The sequence below is a fragment of the Penaeus chinensis genome, chromosome 24 (genome assembly GCF_019202785.1).
Source record: "Penaeus chinensis breed Huanghai No. 1 chromosome 24, ASM1920278v2, whole genome shotgun sequence".
Taxonomy (NCBI): Eukaryota; Metazoa; Arthropoda; class Malacostraca; order Decapoda; family Penaeidae; genus Penaeus; species Penaeus chinensis.
In genome coordinates, this window is record NC_061842.1 from 25,907,994 (window position 1) to 25,928,886 (window position 20,893).

The 20,893-nt window shown below is 37.1% G+C and overlaps 2 protein-coding genes across 12 annotated transcripts in view; one reads left to right on the forward strand and one right to left on the reverse strand.

Annotated features, from left to right (window-relative positions):
* The window catches only part of LOC125038191 (rap guanine nucleotide exchange factor 2-like), a 242,104-nt gene extending 229,544 nt beyond the window's left edge, over positions 1-12,560 (forward strand). For 5 of the 10 annotated variants that reach the window (XM_047631586.1, XM_047631584.1, XM_047631578.1 and 2 more), the window contains 18 exons: positions 1-111; positions 1,291-1,427; positions 1,674-1,962; positions 2,120-2,279; positions 2,403-2,670; positions 2,931-3,075; positions 3,216-3,429; positions 3,586-3,833; positions 4,084-4,183; positions 4,313-4,524; positions 4,656-4,802; positions 4,965-5,108; positions 5,230-5,506; positions 5,766-6,035; positions 9,089-9,262; positions 9,903-9,965; positions 10,611-10,748; positions 10,985-12,560. The exon at positions 1-111 is cut by the window's left edge. In XM_047631586.1, coding sequence (XP_047487542.1) covers positions 1-111; positions 1,291-1,427; positions 1,674-1,962; positions 2,120-2,279; positions 2,403-2,670; positions 2,931-3,075; positions 3,216-3,429; positions 3,586-3,833; positions 4,084-4,183; positions 4,313-4,524; positions 4,656-4,802; positions 4,965-5,108; positions 5,230-5,506; positions 5,766-6,035; positions 9,089-9,262; positions 9,903-9,965; positions 10,611-10,748; positions 10,985-11,019 — 3,132 coding nt within the window. In that variant the 3' untranslated portion in view covers positions 11,020-12,560. Of the gene's footprint in view, positions 112-1,290; positions 1,428-1,673; positions 1,963-2,119; positions 2,280-2,402; positions 2,671-2,930; positions 3,076-3,215; positions 3,430-3,585; positions 3,834-4,083; positions 4,184-4,312; positions 4,525-4,655; positions 4,803-4,964; positions 5,109-5,229; positions 5,507-5,765; positions 6,036-9,088; positions 9,263-9,902; positions 9,966-10,610; positions 10,749-10,974 lie in introns of all 10 variants that reach the window. The other 5 variants (XM_047631580.1, XM_047631579.1, XM_047631582.1 and 2 more) reach the window with 5 other exon arrangements.
* Positions 12,561-13,253: 693 nt separating this feature from the next.
* LOC125038193 (translation initiation factor IF-3, mitochondrial-like) lies at positions 13,254-20,682 on the reverse strand. Of its 2 annotated transcripts, none has more exons than XM_047631588.1 (4): positions 20,253-20,682; positions 15,648-15,841; positions 15,161-15,301; positions 13,254-14,143 (listed from the first exon to the last, which is right to left on the reverse strand). In XM_047631588.1, exons 1-4 carry the CDS (start codon positions 20,569-20,571, stop codon positions 13,907-13,909), a joined length of 891 nt encoding a protein of 296 aa, XP_047487544.1. In that variant the 5' UTR covers positions 20,572-20,682; the 3' UTR covers positions 13,254-13,906. The 2 variants fall into 2 exon arrangements, with proteins under 2 accessions (XP_047487544.1, XP_047487545.1); XM_047631589.1 differs by lacking the exon at positions 20,253-20,682 and adding an exon at positions 19,044-20,107.
* Positions 20,683-20,893: the final 211 nt, after the last annotated feature.

Genomic DNA, 20,893 nt, shown 5'->3' on the forward strand with positions numbered 1-20,893 from the left:
CACCAGGGGGAGGAGAACACGCGACGCCACGAGGAGGACGGCGTTCTGGTCCTCGTGACAGAACAGAGGCCCATCGACGCAGGAAACAGAAGGGGAAATATTGTGATCAAGGTATTTGGTTGTGCATTGTGGATGCATCTTCAGTTGTTTTTGAGGAAGGATTAGCTAATGTCAGTTCAAGTGAATAATACTAAATTGCATATCATTAGAAGTATTGCTACATTGTACATAAATTTAGATTTAAGTTTTATAGGTTTTAATAAATCCAAATGTTATAAGATTTAGTAAATCTAACTATTTAAAGTAGATTGACAAATATTAAAGAATGTTAATTTGTTTCAACAAAGGATTTTCTCCTTTTCAGTTTAAAAGTGATAAAGAATTGCTTGCAAATCATTTGTAATGTGATAAATAGTTATTAGTCAGTCAGGTAATGCAGGTAATCAGATCTTTATTGATGATAGATATAAGTGAATGCTTTAGATTTAAGAGAACATATTTCACCATTATGTAGGTATTCAACAGATGTAAATAGAATTCAGCTGAAACACATCATACACTTTTTTCTTTTTTCTTCTTTTAATGATGATAGTACTAGATTCCCTAATTAGAAGATACAGACAAAAAAACTGTAAGTAATCAAGAGTATCTTGCCAAGTCTCCCCCAAAATATCCCTTGAAACAGGACCACTATGTCACTATGCAAAGTCTGTGCCAAGTTTAATTGTGGAGTGTTTTGTGTCTTGAACTATACCTGACCAAGCCTTGTCCATAACCAGCCATTTCCCATCCCTCAGTAAGGAGGAGTGCACGGACACCAAGAGCTCAGCAAATGTAGATCTTCCATTTGTGAGGTTGAGGCGTTCAATTTGCCTCTTCAAGTGGATGTTTTTGGTGGTCACTGTGCGATCCTTTGGTTTGAGATTTTGAAATGAATGAGATTAAGTGTAAAATGTGAAGAATAAGAAGAGTATCTTGTCGGGATATCAGAATTAGTGTTAATGTACCTCTGATAACTTAAATGATAGATTAGGAATATTTCATTAGAAATTAAAAGATAACATCAAGGCAAGCACTAGTTGTATTATAAAATTTGACAAAGAGAATTAGTACCATAAGTGATTTACTCAGGAAAGCTATTAGATATACTTAACCACACAAATGAATTTAAGAATGACATGAAAAAAAAAGAATCACTTACAACCATTGATGTTAGAAAAATTAATATTGTTTCCCTCAAAAATAAGGTGTCTCTTAGAATGCAAACTGAACATACAATTATTTCCTCAGGGAACGGCAGAGAGGCTCATGTCACAGCTGGTGGAGGTGGAGAACAATGTGGATCCAACCTACGTGGAGGACTTCTTACTCACACACAGAACCTTTATTGACAATCCACTCCAAGTGGCAAACAAATTATTAGAATGGTAATTTTTTTCCCCCTGCTTCTCTTTAAACTTCTGAGTTTGATTAGTGTCTGTTTTAGAAATGTGGCATTCATGATGATTATTAAGAATTAATTATTTGATTTTTATAATTCAGTGTCCCAAAAGTAATAGCCGGTAAATTCTTTGCTGTACTTTATTTAATACTTGAGCAGTTTAACTGATACAGAATATAAATGTACTCCTCAGTTGCAAAAAAATAAAAAATAAAATTAATTTTCTCAATAGGTTTGAAGACCCCTCTCTAAGAGACAGAGTGACACGAGTGGTGTTGCTCTGGGTGAACAACCACTTCACGGACTTTGAAATGGATCCCGTCATGATGAACTTCCTAGAACAGTTTGAGGAGGGACTCGAAAGAGAGAAGATGGCAGGACAGCTCAGGCTGCTTGACTTCGCCTGTGCCACAAAGGCCAGGGCTAGGACTGTGACCCTCACGCGGCCTTCCAGGGATGAAATCCTCCACTTCTCCATCCTGGGAGGGTATGAGCGAGGATTTGGAATCTTTATATCAAAGGTACGTAGATGTTGGGCATTGACCAAATAAGCATGTGGTTTTATCTTTAATTTGTTTTTGATACTAGATATTGTATGATTATTAAGTTACTTATTCAGATTACATTTGAATGTACTGTTAGTGAGGATATGATTGATAATGTTATTTTTCGAAATAGGTGGAGAAGGGGAGCAAGGCTGAGGAAGTTGGCCTGAAGCGTGGTGACCAGATACTAGAAGTCAACGGCCAGAGCTTCGACCACATGAATCATGGCCGTGCCCTAGAGATTCTTCGTCAGACATGTCACCTATCAATCACTGTTAAGAGTAACTTGTTAGGTAATGATTCCTTTTTTTTTTATAAACAGTTTTTTTACAACAAAAATGTACCACACTGTAGAAAAGTGGAATTGTATTTATCCTTTCAATGGAATAGAAATTAATAGGCTTCCCTCACTGCAGCATTCAAAGAGATGCTACAGACTCCTGACAATTCCCCAAGACAACGCCCGAGAAAGCCTTCCGACCCGCGGGGCCTTAATGACGGCAACTTGCCCCTCAACCCTAACTTTGCATCCACCATGAACATCCCAAGCGACCACACTCAGCAGTCTCCCAGGGACAAAGGCAAGGACAACAATAATAAGACATCCTTCATGACAATGAGTGGCACCAAAGCCAACAGGTTCAGGAAGGTCAAGAATCTGCTGAAGCCAAAGACCAACACACAGTAAGTTCATGTGGTCATTTAGGCTGTAACTTGTGTTATTTATATGTAATGAATATTTTTATATTAATATCTAATCTGTCTCTTATTTCATAATTTTAGTTAAATGTTTTCATTATTACCTTTAGTTTTAGTTTTATTGGTTTCATGATAATCCTTTTTTTGTTTTCCTAATGTTATTAGGATTACTGGTAATTATTACAAACAATGTACAATGCCATTGAAAGTGTTTTGGAAATGACAATACCTGAACTGTGTTGCAGAGAGTCACAAATAAACAGCGATGAAAGTGTGTCGTCCCAGTCAAGTGTGGGTGGTGGACTCTACCACAGTCACAGCAACCCAGATCTGAGCACGACTGGAGCCTATGAAGATGTCAGAACAGAGTTTCCTGAGCACGTATTGAAGGTAAGCATTTCAACTAGAGCTCCCTTTTGAAAGTTATAAAAAATTTCCTTGAGTGTAATATATTCAGAAAAAGGAGTAATATTTGCTCTAGGGGAATTGAATTGGACAATAATATAATGGGTTTCCTCTCCTTATCATAGGTTTATCGAGCAACTGACCAAGCTGCGAGATTCCTACCGGTCCACAAGGAGACCACAGCTCGTGAGGTGGTGATGCTCGCACTGCAGATCTTCAACATCAATGACCCTTCAGGTTCCTCCAACTATGCACTGTATGAAGTCTCAGTCACAGAAGAAGGCCTCACAAAGCAAAAGAGATTACCAGACTCGCTTCAGAACTTGGCAGAGAGAATAGGTATGGCATTAGTAATGTATTTTTTCTATTGCTGTACGGCCAGTAATATTTATAAATATTTGATTATTATTAACAGAATAATTTAATGGGTGTGTTTATATGTTTATTTATATTTTTGTCCATCATGGTTTAATTTTTTAATCTTTTCTCTTTTAGGACTAAGCAGTCGATACTACTTGAAGAACATCACAGTGTCACAGACTTTGGTCCCAGATGAGAATGTGAATGAGCTGGTCAGGGAGTCAACAGTTTACTTCTTACAGCTTAACTCAGTCGAGTTAGCTATTCAGCTTACTCTTGAGGACTATACAATATTCAGGCAAATTGAACCCACTGAATATATTGATTATCTCTTCCACCTCAACTCCAGATATGGCACTCCGGCTCTGTCACAATTCGCTGAGGTATGCAAGTTTCTGTGTAGTGAGGATTGTTATAATTACGTTTATATCCTTCATGATTATTACGAATCATGCACAATACTGGTCTTCCGATATGATATTTCCTCACTCATGGGATATGGATATAAAAATTGCTTATTTCTCTTCTTTTTTTTTTTTTAATGTTAAATTTCTAATATTTTACCTTAAATGTAGGTTACTATGATAATTTAAATTCTTCTTTAAATATAAATAATCTTCTTCCTCTCTCCAGCTTGTTAATCGTGAAATGTTCTGGGTGGTCACAGAAGTCTGCTCAGAGCATAATCTAGTCAAGCGATCCAAAATCATCAAGCAGTTTATTAAAGTTGCCCGTAAGATTGCTTCTTTTTTTTTTATTGAGTTGAGTAAAATGTTACATAATGCCATTGTTGCTTTGGATATTTCATTCATGTCCAGAATCAGAAAGTACATATCCAGATTAAAATCTCTTTTCCTCACAGGACAATGTAAGGAATGTAAGAATTTCAACTCCATGTTTGCCATATTGTCTGGTCTGGGGCACGGAACGGTTTCGAGGCTAAAGCAGACCTGGGAGCGCTTGCCTTCCAAGTACCAGCGCATGTTCCATGATATGCAGGATCTCATGGATCCTTCCAGAAACATGAGCAAGTACCGCAACCTGGTCCAAAGCGAGAACATCCAATCACCCATTGTAAGGGCCAAAATCATTCATTTTATTTTGTTTTCCTTGAGTGTTTTTATTTCTTTACCTAATAGTGCATTTTATTTTATTTATTATAACTATTTTTTTTATTAATGTCTGTTTGTATCTCTTTTTTGCAGATTCCATTCTATCCAGTGGTTGCCCGTGACTTGACATTCACTCATGAGGGTAATGATGACAAGGTTGAAGGACTCATCAACTTTGAGAAGCTCCGCATGATTTCACGTTACATCCGTGACCTCCAGAACATGTGCTCAGCCCCTTACGTAAGTTGCGCTGACATGGCATGGAATTACTTCCCTTTAGTTTTATTGATATCTAACATTATATTTTAATGCCATATAATTTTTTAATATGTACAAGATAATGTATTGGATTATTGCCATCTGATAGGTGACATTCTTACTATTCATGTCTTTTTGTTTCAGGATCTGTTCAACATGCAGGATGCTGGAGGTCAACCCCCAAGTGCTGCACTCATAACACTCAACCAGATGGGAGCTCAGATTGCAACAGTGAAGAGAAGGAAGAAGTCCACTGCTGCACCTGACAAGAAAAAGATGTATGAAGAGGTAGGTTCCAATTCCACTCTTTGTGTGCGTAAGGTTTGTCGGCTATCTCAGCTTGTACTAACACTGAGGTTAATGAATATAAGTACACATTAATGTTAATTGCTTTTTAATTCTCAAACAGGCTCAAATGGTCCGGAGGGTGAAAGCATACTTGTCTCGGTTGCAAGTGATTACAGACGAGGAGCAGCTTCGCAACATGTCCTTGGAGTGTGAAGCAGGTCCAGAAGGGCATAAACCTGCAGGAGGGCACAGCAACAGCAGCAGCAGTGGGTCCAGTAGTGCCCCACCCACCAACCCTCCTCCAAGACGGCGCCCCCACTCACCAACACCCTCCACAACTTCATCGACTTCATCAACGTCACAAACCTCGGATGGGAAGAAGCACACTGCAAAATTCGGTAAATGGCTTGTCTCTCATTCCCTCTCCTTGTTTTCCCTTTTTTTTTTTTTTTTCCTTTATATTTATTTTCATTTTATTTTTATTAACTTATTATTATTAATACATTGATTATACTAAGGAGTCTAATAAAAAATCATGCTTAGCTTCTGGCTTAAATGATACTAAATTGAATTTTAATTTTTACATGATTGCTTAACACTTTCTAGCTGTCCATTTTGTTGCTTACTTTTCTTTGAGCACCTCTCCCCATATTGCAGGAGCCACATCTCCCCAGTCCATAAGCAAGATGAAGGCCCTGGCCGAGCCCAAGACGAAGCCTCATCACGGCCCGCGCTCCACCACCACCCACCATTCACTCTCCCCTTCCCCCTCCCCTGGCCCTCCTCGCAGGGGAGCCATCAACAACCATACCTCTCGCTCTACCCATGAGCGGTCCCACTCTGACACCCATGCTGTTCCCGTGGACCTTAGTGCAGAGTCTTCCTCTGTTACCTCCCTGTCCAAACTCCACAAATCCCACACCTCAGGTATGCTGCTAGAACCAGCACCCTCCCTTTATGGCACTCAACATAACAGCACCACTACACCTGCATCTGTTTCTTTCTCCCTTTCTTTTGTGCATGCTGCTGCCTGTTCCGCTCTCATAGCATCTGTCCGTAAATTCTCTACCACCAGCAATAACATCCTTGGAACCAAACCCTCTTCCAGGTCCTCACCGCCCATTACCATCAATCCTCTTCGAATTAAACATATACAAAGAGAAAAAAAAAAGGCTGCATTCAGATGCCAAAAATTCAGTTCCAGTTTTGATAGTAGTTACAGCTCAAACAAAACAGAAAGTCCAAGGAATCCAACTTCTTTTAGAGCTAGAACAAGCCTCAGTCCAGCACCAGTAACTACTAGAATGAAGTTAAAGTCAATGCAAAGGGACAGTACATTTTCTAGAAGTTTACCAACACCTGCTCAAAGTCCTAAGAGAGTGGATGCCTTCTCCTTCTCCAAGGATGCTTCCATGTGTCAGACATCCACTCCCAAAAAAGAAACTCCTGCTAAGGGAAGTCAGAAAGGGACGGTTAGTTTACGCAAGTATGGGGAGTCTTTCTCATACAGTTTGTCTGCAAAAAAGGAGAAGCAGGAAGTCCCTTTATCACCTATTGATAAAGCAACATCATTCAATAAAAACAAAATTACCCATTCAGAAAATCTTCCATCAACACAGAGGGAGGTCTCAGATTTGAGTGAGACTACTGTAGTTAGCCATGATTCATCCAGCAGTGCCTATGTTTTATCTCCTAGTAAAGTTGGACATCTGCAGAAACAGAAACAGGGAAACTCTAGTAGCATTACAATCTTTCAGAAAATATTTAGAAGTAAAAGTGAAGACTTACTAGATGCCAAGAAGAGTCCAGCAAAGAAGACTAATATCAAGAGAAATATTATGGATGAAGTATTAACTTCTCCATTAATTAGTCCACTGATTTTTAGAAGAAGTCGAAGTGAAGATTTTCTCAATAAGGTGATTGATAGACCAGAAGTTAAAAAGTATTCTGTCAAAGATTCAAAATGTTTGAATAGTAAAGAAATAACAACAGGAAAAGTCAAAAGGCCCAGAATTTCTAAACCACTCAGAACATTTTTACCAACAGATCCACCCTCAATTGGTGAGACTCTGAAAAACAAAATAAAAATGAGCAAAAGCCATAATTTCAATGAAGATGATGCTTGTGTGCCTTCACGTTTTTTCCTAGAGAAGAGCTCGTGTGATGAGTCAGGAAAAGAAACAACAGAGAAGCGTTACCCGACTTTACAAAGACCAGCAAGTAATAAAGAGACATATTTTCCAGCATCAGTGAAGTCTGGTAAACATTTAAGAAGGAATGAACCCATGAGAGTTTACAGGGTCAATCAACCAAAAGATGTACTTGATAATTCTTTGAATGATAGTTGTGACATCCACTATACACAAAGAGGAACCAAAGAAGATTCTGAACAGAGTATTATGAAAAGCAATGATCCTAGCAAAGGCTTCAGTCCACATGTTCCCCCTTCATCAATATATTCACAGACCTTCTCGAAAAAGTCTCCTTGGTTTGAGAAATTCCAGAAGTCGAGATTGGAGGTACTAAAACAAAAAGATGAGGGAAATGAAAACGATGAGTTAAATGATTCCTTTGGGTCTTCAATTCATAGTAGTGGCTCTGATGACTCTATTCATGAAGGTTACCCAAATCCTTTAAAAATGTCTCAAAGGTCGGTCCTAAATACAACATACCCACAATCTAAATATGTTCTTACTCGCTACAGAGGCCAACCTGATGTTCGAAGGAGAGTTGCAGAAAAGCTTAATGCTGTTATTCGTGAACTAGAGGAAGAAATGCGTATGATCCACCCAGGCCCAAATTATCATCCAGATGAAGAAAATCTTTACTGGAATGATTCTATTGCAAATCCATATAGTGCTTTGCCATTGCCTATAGATGCAGGGCTTCACAGACCTACTAGCCTCCCTCTTCGTAAACATGCTGTCCATAGGAGAAACAGTGCGCCTATGTTGTCTCCAATAGAAGAAGTTAAAGTTTCTCCAACATCTGCAGATCTTGAGAGTATGACAATACTACAGAGATCTTTAGCTAAATGTTCATCATTTAATGGCGATAAGCTGAGAAAAAATAACATCCCATCTAATCCCCCAACTAAAGGCAATCCAAAAGGAATGAAACTTGACGTTGAAGAACCTCGTCTAAGTCAGAAAGATTCCTTTAAGGCACAGGATCCAAAGGACCAAGACAGGTCATCCTTGATTCTGCCTCCAAGTGAAACACAACCTTGCAGTCTCGTTAACCCAGACCCAACTTCCTATTGCAATCAGTATGGGTCTGAAAATGATGTGGACTATGTTTGATATTAATCCTTTTCCTACATTTAAGAAAGTATCTACAGTGGTCTAATATTATTACTACTGTCATCCAAAGCTTCTCCATATGTAGCAGAGAAGAAAAAAAAAAAGAAGAAACCCAGCTGTCCTTTTCCCCTGCTGTTTGTATTTTCACTTTCTTAGTTTTCAATCCTTAAACTTTCTTGCATGGACCCTCTATGGAGATCTTCAGTGTCTGCATGAACTCTCCACTGTCCCATGTTCACTGATATGGGTAAATGTTCCTGATTTTACAAAGTACTTTTCCTCCTTTTTAGCTTTTCTTTTTTCCATAACATTTACATGTTTATATATTTTATGATTCTCTGGTTGTTTTAGTATATATTGAAGAGGAATGATAACCGCAGAATTTCTGAAATACTATTGTTTTAAAATTATTTCCATGGTAGGTAAGGTGTATCAAGAGCGAATAATTATTCTTATTGTGTTGAAATGTATATCTTAATGGATTTCCTTATATTATTGCAAATTTCAGTATTCTAATTCAGTGAATTGGAGAGAAAATTCTGCCTGTTCAGCCATATGATGTAAGTAGAAGGGCAGTTGAAGGGAAGCTGTTACAGGAAGTCAGTCTTCACGTTTTAGAACTTGCACCTATCAGTCATAACCAAATATCTATAGATTTTTTGCTCTTGTTAACATCAGGCTCAGTGACATCGACTGACTGTCAAGTGGGACCCGGGGAGTCTGATTCTGGCATCTCTACCCATTTTGACTGTCACTCCTCCTCCTCGCTGGAAGTTGGGGGAGTTTCCGGATACGAGTGTCACTATCACTCCTCACCTCCAGCCCACCACCGACGCTACTCACATCAACCAGGTTTGTGAAGGTTTTTGGGGTCTGTGTTAGCAAAGTACTGCTTGCCAATGCATCAGCAGTCACTTGTGTGTGGGAATGAATGTTAAATGGAGGTACTGATAGTAAAGTGAGAATTGATTTCACCTTCAACAGGGCAGATTATAGTTCCCACAGCACTGTTTAGCACTTGGGTAAACTGTGTCGGTCTTGGTATTCCATATAAAAGTACAATAGTCATAGTCACTTGTGTGTAATTGTATCAATAAAATATATATTAAATGAATATACTAAATAGACTTAATATATGTTACTCCACTGATTTAGCCCTGATTTAGACAGCTTGCACACGTTAAAATGATTGTGTTACTGTAATGTACTGCATCTTTGAGAACTTAAAATATGTGTTAAATGAGACTTGTATGAACCAACTTTCAAAGGTAATAATAATAATAACCATCCAGATTCATTTTGGTTATATACTTGGCTACTGTGCTTTCAGTTTAAAGTTCCAGATACTATTATTATTATTACCTTTGGAAAAAAAAAAACAAAATCACGTATTGGTGGTGTGTGGTGATTCTCTTGCCTTGCCTACATCAATATTGCGGCACCACAGCTTGCCTTGACTTGCCTTCTTGCCTTCCTGCCATGTGCACCACAGAATCACGGTCGCGTCCTCCCTTTCCGCATGCAGTAGCTGTGCTGCCACCTATTCCTGCAGCAGGTGAGTCATACCTTTCTCTGGCCCCTTCTTGGTCAAGAGAGACTGTCGTACACTTTCAGTACGTATAACACTGGTGGTTTGGACATTAGTAGAAGTTGTATGTGTTGGTTAGAGGTGGTTAGAAGAATGTTGGGGACCTTGTATTCTTTGTCTGATTCTGTCCTGTTCTTCCCTGCTTTTCTCTCCCGGAATTTTAATCATGATGCATTTTGGACGAGGCATTTTGTCTTCTCCTTGTTCCTACCTATATTGTTCCTCCTTAATTGTAGAATTATTTGCAGACTCTGTGTATTATGGAGTTAATTCATCTGTTGTATAAGTTGCTTTTTTCTTTTTCTTTTACTCTATATTCAAGTACATTTGCTTGATTTCACTAACTTTGATATTTTATAGAAATCATCTCCTGTATTGCACACTTACAAAATACTTGCTTTAAAAATAATTTTGAAGTATTATAAGTAGAACTTGTTAAAGTGAAACAGTTCTTAGTCTGAATTTCAGAAAACATCCAGAGCTGTAAATCTTGACACTGTTATAACTGAATATTTATATTTTATAGTATAAAATACCATACGTCCAATTATTTTATTTTTTCCTGATTGGGCTAAAAATCAATTTCTATTTGTAACACATGTTGTCTTACAGCAGGAATGGGTAGTGGACGACGACGCGGAGCTCCGGGACATCCCCCTGACTACGCAGAAACTCAGATGAGGATGAAACAAATGGGCCGAGCCCTTTCCCATGACGGTGTGCAATATTACCGGCAGACACACCTTGATGGTATGTTTTGACTGGTCATTTTTTTTTATATACACAAATCTCCTGATGTTGATCATTAACTTAATCTGGCTTTACTATAAATCATTTGTATATTTTTGCCATTAGTTGGCTCCAAAAGGAAACAATATTGACATAAATCATATAATAAATAAATTTTGTATGATATAAAAATGTTCTATAAACCGCATTCTTTTCTAAGTACTTGTATCTGCATATTCATCCTTAGGCATTTTCAGATGAAGAGGAGGATGCCCAAGTCTCTGCAGTGTGAAGGTTGACGCAACCATCTGTGATGAGACGAACATGAGATGGTCCTGGAGGTCCTGGACAGATTCTACCTCCTCTTCAGGAAGACACTTGGGACTTCCTACACTACAAGACCAAGCCATTGGAGTTTCCGGTTGTTATATGTATACCCTTACCTAGAATGCATAGCAGTTAGTTGATGGGGGTGTGCAGGACAACTGTCTGATTATCCTTTGCTTATCTTGTGATAATAAAAGTTAAGAGTTCAGAAGCCAAAGATAGATGGATTCCTATGGCCATGAGAGTAGGCATTAAAATCTTGTATGTTTGTTCTACTCTTTGATGTATGACTTATAAAGACTGTTAGGCAACTGATGACTTGCTCATGAGTCCTGTAAGAAAACAGTATCCCTTTAATATATAGAATGAAGAGATATTGTGTTTCCTTACCAGAAAATATGAACACAGTTTCTTTGAGGGAGGAGATATAATGCCTTTATGACATGTCAGCTCTCAGGCCTTAGGGTACTTTTGGGGCACAGCTTCATTAAGATTTTTATGGATGTAACACATTATAAATACATGTAGATCATGCCTATATGTGGATGTCCTTGTATATAATTATATAGATAGATATATTCATGTCCATATGATAGCCAATAAGCATAATGTGTAGATGTATGTAATGCAGTCAACAATTGTGAGACTTACTCAGAGCTTCAGTATGAAGAAATTTTAACTTTGTAAATAGGAAATTTAAACATATGGAAGCTTCATGTAAGACTCAGGGATTGGTGGCTCAAAGAATATCATTGGTGGATGTAATGTTCCACCTCCTGTTGTCTGTCCCTCATTTTGATGAAGCCAGCCAGCCATATTGTCGTCCAAGTCCAACCTAGCCCAGGGAACCACTGATGATGTTAGCTAGCGTGTGCGACTATGCCCACATGTAGTAGATGTGGGCTTATTATCTTGTTATCTCTTTATTTATTTGTAAATTGGCTAAACAACATTTTTGGAGATAGAGATCGATGAGGTCAGCAGTTTCAAAACTTCCCTGATGAAGGTCTGAGATGTAGATGAAACATATTTTCAGAGCTCGGTGATGTAATGATAAGTTTGTTTCTTTTTCTTACAGAAAATTTGCATTGTCAAAGGATATTAAGATATATATCCCCTCCTCATATTCATAATTCCCTTAAGTAAGAAATATTTGTTCCTCATTTGAGGAATTATTTGATTATTATTTGATTGTTATAAAATCTTGCATTTCATGAATGTTATCTGTAATAGCTATTAATATCCCAGTTTTCCACCCTTGTGTCTAAAGAGACATCAGAATATTCAGTGTAATGTAATTTTGTTGTACTTTTTTGTAAACTGATAATGAGTCATGTCGTTTCTGTGTAAACTATATGCCTGAAATCTCATTGTCCAATATTGGATATTTTCACAAGTTATTTTCTCGACATGCAAATACGTAGATACTCTTGATATAACTTCCAAACCCCATGGCCCTTTCTGGAGGCCTGGCGGTGATATGTACAAATAAATACACTTTGTAAAGATGTGACTTTCATTTTATCCCAATAAATGGTCTTGCATGATACTTTTTTTCTGGAAAGAAGTATTACTTTTGTTCTCCATAAAGTATCCTGATATAGACATTCCAATTTAGTAATATAACTGATGTAGAACTTTATATTCAATTTATAGTAAATTTCTGAAGACAAAATTCTGTATGTACATAAACTACTGTATACCATTAACAAACAAACTGAACTAAGGAATAATACCCAATTATTACGACAAGTGTGAAATAAGAAAAAATAATTATTATGCTTTTAGTTCAAATGTTTGCCTCATGAAGCAAAAAAATTCCAAGCATCAGCACAGCAGAAATTCTTCAATAAATAAAATACAGAACAATGACAAAGTTGTTTAGTTCTCTTTCCTTAGTTAGCTATCTGTTTATGAAAATAATTTTCACATGGGATACTTACAATATCTGTTGGATATATATACATATATTTTTTTTTATGACTACTAATGATACAATGCTAAAGTTATTCTGATAACCATTGTAGATTACCTTCAGATAGAAACTGGACTGTAATTTGTCTTGATAGCAATCTATACATCCCAGCAACAAAAAGTATATAAAAAACAAGTTGCAATGGATGACTAAAGAACCATTTTCATCTACTTCCAATATCTAAGACTTTTGAATATTCACAAGCTGGTTTTATTTCCCTTAAAATATAAGAAACACAATGCAATTAGGTATTAGCTTCTGTTCTAAAAGGAAGAAAGATGTCAGGGTTTTCTTTCCATATTTTTTTTTTTAATAGAAAAAAGAATCCACTCTCTGAAAAACTTTCTCTTGTCCATTCAACTATCCAGGTGTCTTCAGACTCACCAGAAAACTGCAGGTTCTGCTTTGCCAGTATCATCCTTGTTCACTTATAAAATGTATTTTCTTTAATTATCATCACTATTTTTCTCCTTCATACAAGCACTCACCAAAATCTAAACCAGTTACAAGAATGCAGCTAGGATTTTGCAATACTGAAGTGCAGACAGTCTTCAATTCATTTCCCATAACTTAATTACATTATAAATATTTCTGTAAATAAAAGTCATGACAATAGAATATTGACAAAATTTTATTCAAATCAACAATTTTTCTAAAAATATTTCCTATTTACATAAACTGTTTCACAGTACTTAGTTTCATTCCCAAATGTCTTTCTAACTTACAATAAAATGCTGAAGAATTTTTTCAGCATTTGCAAGTTAACAGTTGAATATCACCAACCCATGAAGAGATCATCCTCTTACAAAATACTTCCACAAGCTCAAAATTCATCTGCATTTTGATATTGGTGTCATCCACTTCTTTAAAACTTTCCTCAACTTTCCACTTTTCTTCCGAGATCAGATACTTCATCGTCCGGATTCAGATCTTGATTTCTCTCTTCTGTCTTTGGAGATTGTTCGTTCTTTGCTTTTAAATTGCCACTTTTTTCTGCCTTAGCTTCTTTGGCAGTTGCAATAAAGAATTTTATGTTTCCGGCCTTCACATGTCGCTGGAGAATGCGGCCGCCAAAACCCACTACATCTGCTTCAATGGTATTGTAGATATTCTCCTAAAGAATCGCAATAAATTGAAAAACAGATCAACCAGTTAGACAAAAATCATATATAAAAATAATGGCATACTCAAAGTGATGCTTATAAAATGAAAGAACTTGAGTCTGAAAATTCACGTAATCATTACAGCCATGTTAGATTTTCCTAAAACCACATCTGGAAACTTACTGTTGATACTAATTTAAAATCAAACCCAAAGATCAATTTTTGTATGCAATGTGTACAGACATCTAAATTTCTTTGTCTGTGATTGTCCTGTTTGAGGATTAAAAAAATTGTGAAAATTACTTTATAAAAATCAATTGGAAAAATCCCAATATACTAATGAATAGAGGCACTGATAAATAAATAAATACACTGATAAGTGAATAAATAAACAAAATTATAAATAATAGTCATATTACAAAACAAATCATTCAGTATCTATTAAACTTTCATAGAGTGCAGATATTCCTCATGTTTGCTTAAATTTCCTTAATCAAATATAAATAATAACTCCAAACATGATAAAATTATAAAATAACATTATAATAATATAATTTTCACCACAATACAGTGAAAAGAAACTTGAATGAAAATAATTAAGCATGACTATTTGTTTAATGTCATATCCAAACTGTCTGCAATAATGAAACCAAGTGGGTGTTTTTCTATGATAAACTTTTAGATATAACTGTACATGAAAACTGATGCTAATTGGCCCTTTGGCACCAGGTAATGTATAGTAATTTTGTTTTGTAAATTTATAGCATTGTTGCAAAGTTACTAAAGTCGATGAGTAGGACATCGGTAACCTAAGCTGTGGGGTCCCATCTATGTCTAAACTAGATCAATACACTAAAATCACAGTAGACATGCTATGGATGCATCATCCCGGCATCAATGACTTAAAATAAATACTTAACTACATTCTAAAGAGCATGGCATCATTTCACAGTCATACCCAGGAGTGTTAATGCAAAGATGCCTCTCACATGAAATGAACTTAAAGTCTAGACAGTTAGGCAACTTACCAGATCATCTGGAGTGCATCCATGTGAAGACAGCGTGACCTTTGTCTGATGACCCTTTTTCACCCATTTTTCAATATTATGGAGTTTCGACTTCAGGTCATGCTCAGCAATCTTTCCGGAAATGGTTAACATCTTTTCCCCCTGTTAACAGAAATAAGCTATAAAGAAAGTACCGTTTAATAAATCAAAAACAAAAACAATCCTATTTACAAAGTAACAGATTAGTTCATGTTAAAAATGTGAAGTAAAGAACATTTTGATCCAGAAATTAACATAAAATAGGAGTTGAGTGCCTTTCCTTTCTTTTATTCACTCCTATTAATTACTGGTATATTATGCAAGAACACCACTGACATTCATATATGCCTAAAGATAAATAAATAAGTAAATAAATAAATAAATAAAGTAAAAACACAATACTAATACCAAAAACAAAGGAAATGATGACAAAATCATTAACAAATTTAAACAAACCCCACGCCCTAACCTTCACCCCAGTAGCAGTCTTGACGTCTTTCTTGCCTCGGACTTCCTCCTCAAAGTACTGCTTCCCCGTCATCAGTTTGTACACTTGCTTCTCCACTTTGCCCTTCAGGGTTGAGTCTATCACCTGGACCAGCTTTAAGTCCCTTCGCTTGGCTAGCCTCTCTGCCTGCCTTAGGGTCATCACAGATACCTTTTCTGAGGGATGAAGAGAGAGACAAATGAGCCTGTGTTTGAGAGAAAGGTAAGGGGATAGAGAATGAGAAAGAATGAGTATGGGCATGAGAATAAATGAGTTTGGGGCGAGAGTGAGAGCATGAGCAAAAGTGAGAGGGGGGGAGGGGGAGGGGAAGGAGAGAGAAAGAAAGAAAGAAAGAATGTGTGTGTGTGTGTGTGTGTGTGTGTGTGTGTGTGTGTGTGTGTGTGTGTGTGTGTGTGTGTGTGTGTGTGTGTGTGTGTGTGTGTGTGTGTGTGAGTGTGAGTGTGAGTGTGAGTGTGAGTGTGAGTGTGAGTGTGAGTGTGAGTGTGAGTGTGAGTGTGAGTGTGAGTGTGAGTGTGAGAGTGTGTGAAAGAGTGTGTGTGTGTGTGTGTGTGCGTGTGTGTGTGTGTGTGTGTGTGTGTGTGTGTGTGTGTGTGTGTGTGTGTGTGTGTGTGTGTGTGTGTGTGTGTGTGTGTGTGTGTGTGTGATTGTGATTGTGTGTGTGTGTGATTGTGTGTGTGTGTGTGTGTGATTGTGTGTGTGTGATTGTGTGTGTGTGATTGTGTGTGTGTGATTGTGTGTGTGTGATTGTGTGTGTGTGCGTGCGTGTGAGTGCGTGTGTGAGTGCGTGCGTGCGTGCGTGCGTGCGTGCGTGCGTGCGTGCGTGCGTGCGTGCGTGCGTGCGTGCGTGCGTGCGTGCGTGCGTGCGTGCGTGCGTGCGTGTGTGTGTGTGTGCATTAATATAAAAACATATATCTGTTTACAAGGCAATACCCTTACACCCCATGGCAACAACACTGGGGAAAGGAGCCATTTGATAATTAGTAATATAATAGTCATAATTTACACAATGAATACAGAACAATAAAAACACTATATACAAAAAGACTTCAATGAAAGACTATCATACCAAGATCCAAAAGTCAAAAACAGCTGTCCTCTTTCAGATCTGCTTGATGCAAAATGAAGAGAACATTTATAACACAAAGGCACAGAGGTTGTGGCAGTTACTGGACCCTATCTATGGACTTGATATCATTGGCCAAATATTAAGTGGACTTAGAAGAATGCACCTAATTTAGTTATAAGAAAAAAAAAAACACTCTTGTGATAAGTTTAATTAAAATTATAAAATTGAAGTGGCTGGGATAAGTTCAATTTACAGACCATAAACGTGACTTTATAGGTCATGAAGCTTTATAAATGTAAAGAGAAACATCTACAAACAAACAAACAAAAATTCTAGCTAATGTCAAGGGAAAAAAAAAATAAAGCCAACTGAGGATTTATCACGAATCAACTATCAAGAAATAAATCAGATATTAACTACAGACATTTAATCTTAAAGTAAACTGATAAATTTTCTTCAGGGACATGGCAACATAACAAAATTTTTACAGCTAAGTTCTCTTTTTTTTTATCTCGGCTAAGATGCATCTGACAAGTTGGCAATGATAATCACTTGAAATCTAACAAGTTTCCCTTTCTATTAAACACACAGCTCAATGACTCAGGGTTCTAAGGCACTCAAGTACTGACCATCGGCTGATTTCTTAAAATTGTGTAAGGCCTGACCTAAAGAATATACGCAGAAATAAATGACTATCTATCAGTCTAGATATACATACCTATCAGAATGAAAAACAGATATTTGTTTATTTCTGTGTGCATGCCTGGCTATATATATATGAATATTAATTGGGTCGGACCTCATATAATTTTTAACAAACCGACTGCATGCACTTTCAAAGTGTCCTTAGCACACAAGAGGCGTTGGTAACCTATAAAATCTACAGGTCGTGGCTATGCAACACAAGTTGGTGATGATATTTGCTTGCTAATTGACAGATTGGGATGAATAATATCTGATAATTGATACTTGATAACTGACAGGTGATGATAATCATCTGAAATACATGAATGCTCTTTAGAAATTCGGCATTTCGACATACATTCAGCCTATAAGAGAGAGAGAAAAGTTTAATAAATAAAATTAAAAATAAGAAACTGAGCACAGTTCACATGTATAAGCAAATGATGTTTTTAATATAACAAATCCCTACAGATATCAAAGCACAAAATTGGTTTTATCATGTGTGTGAAGCATTTTTTTTTTTTTTTTGTCACAGACAAACCAATTCCAGCGATTCTTGGTTCCATTAAGTCAATCACAACAGATGACATCTAATCACCTCGTGATGAACTGGGCCCAAATCCTGTGTGGAAAGTACCTACGCCATACACAGGCCTGCCCAAAGTGGTTTGAAAGGTAGGCTTAAAACATCTTTTTAGCATCATTTTGCTTTAAAAAAAAAATATAATAATAATGCTGCAGCCAAGAATGTAGAGGGTGGAGTAAATGTATATTTCCTACACTTCTAATTTTTCACTCAAGTACCTGACTGAATGTGATCTCCGATGTGTTGCTCAGCACAGAATGGGGGAATCCCTTTGAGAATGGGTTAATCTAGTATGGTCTATTTTGTAGTATACAGTAATGGTATGTTAGTTTTACAGGCTAGTTGTCAATTGACATCTAAGATTGACTGACTACTTCACATTTTCTGTTATGCCAAAATCTAAGGTTATTAACAGCCCCCTCGAAAAGCTGGTGATGGAAGGATCTGCTGTGTGCAAAGCAAAGCTTATGATTTTCTTAACCTTCCATTATGTAACCCTTCATAATTATTATATATATAGCTCGCTCTCTCTGTCTCTGTTTCTGTCTCTGTCTCTCTCTTATACAGATATATACAGATAGATAGACAGCGATATTTACATTGATAGATCGATCGATAGATAGATAGATATTTTGATAAACAGATACACATATATACATATATCTATATACACACATATATATATATATATATATATATATATATATATAGACAGAGAGAGAGAGAGAGAGAGAGAGAGAGAGAGAGAGAGAGAGAGAGAGAGAGAGAGAGAGAGAGAGAGAGAGAGAGAGAGAGAGAGAGAGAGAGAGAGAGAGAGAGAGAGAGAGAGAGAGAGAGAGAGAGAGAGAGAGAGAGAGAGAGAGAGAGAGAGAGAGAGAGAGAGAGAGAGAGAGAGAGAGAGAGAGAGAGAGAGAGAGAGAGAGAGAGAGAGAGAGAGAGAGAGAGATATGCACAAGAACATGCCTAACCCTAGACCAGAAACCTCTTACATGCAAAGGCAAATTATTTTCAAAGGTCATACCTTGTGCAGTTGAATTTTCAGTTCGTTCAATAATGTGCAGTTCATTGTTATAAGACTATTTTTTTGCATTATGTAATGTTTATAATGGACGATACATTATTTATACATCATTTCCACACTATTAAAATGGGTTGTCATCAATGGCTAAGTATGGTTCAGTTTAGTTAAAACTTCTTTTAGGAAGTTCAGTTAGTAAAGTGATCTATGCTTGGGGCAATCCACGATGTGTAGTAAACAGGCACTTCAAAAACTTTGTGCGGCCAATTCGTAAGAAAGGGAGAACTCGGCAGTGAAAACAGAAAAGTGCGCAGCCAACTGTGCGCATAATATATTTCACATGCACCACAAAGTTTCTAGTCTGTGACTAAACTATGCATAAAACACTATTAGGTAAAAAAGAAAAAAAAAATCTGTATAAAGGAAAGGTAAAACAAAAAATCAGACAAACAGTTCTGAATACATGAGTCTATGTTCACACAGCTTGGTACTGGAAATACCTAATTTATATATTCTGGCCAGTTACACTCTGTCAACCTCCCTAAATATTTATCATCATTGAGGAAACAATACCAAATTTCAACTGTACTAGAAAATCTGAAGCATAGGTTTGTTTGCCTTTCCTAAAGTGGGAAGCAAGGAGGCCACAGGATCATGCAGTCCTATAGTCCTATTCTGAACAATTATCAGCATTAGCACATTCATCAAAATAGCTACAAATCAATGAGGTTCTATATAACCACATAGAAAAGTTTAAATATATTGACAAATTATATATTCTACACACATGAGTGTCCAGCCTGCTAAATAGAACATGGGTATTTTTTACTGACAGCAATGCATCCTCCAGAGAAGAAGTTCCAAATCCAGGATAACATGCAAACCCAAAATCCAAACCTAACCGATCCTACCTTCTATTTAATCCCTAGACAGTGGGGCAAGCCCCCTCTGTGCCCCCCTTTATTAACACAATGCAAACGTACAGAAAACGGCGACATTAAGAACTGTGGCTGTGTGAGTGTTGTGGACTTTGTCTCCAAGTAGTGACACACAGAGGGTATTTTCATAATTTCTCAGTTAATATGAAGCCACTGCAGATACACCTATATTACTTCCTACTCTATTTTTTATGCTCTATAAGATGGCAGTGTCCATTTTCCACTCTCTCCGTACGTCGCTCTCGGTAACATTAACCAGAACAAGAATCCTCACCTTCTGTGTCAACCACCATTATCTGCGGAGAATTATCCTCGCGCCGCTTAGGGTTCCCCTGCCATGCCTTCGACGGCCCAATTTTCGTCATAGTTCTAATACTTGAATGGAATAATGCGCTTGGCTCTTGCACACTACCCCTCTGCCATGGAAAACTGCATGGTTTACTTGCATGACGACCTTCATTGGGGAAAAAGTTGGTCGAACATGCAAAGCTTCTGATGTTTAAGTTACTACTACATGTCGGTAAAATTCGAGAAAATCCATCAGTCTGTCTAATCCAGTGAGTTATTCTCGCCTTCGTTAAAAGACTAGACATTTCTACCCTAATTCCCCTCCAAACGCCAAGATAAAAAAACAATCCCAATAGGAAATAGGAAGAAATGCAAGAATTCCCGTCTCTTCTTCAAGTCTCAGCTGTTCGATGTCAACAAACGTGAAATTAGCGAACAGCTGATAGCGAACAGCTGATTGCGAAGGTGATTGTTAGCGAATAAGAGTTGTTCTTTTTATTATCGTGGCTGTTGTTCGGAATTTAGGCATGTTCTACCTTTTTTTGCTTTTACTTTGGATGATATCTGGATATTTTATTTTGATGACAATTATTTAAAGCGATGGAACACACATACAAAAATATATAA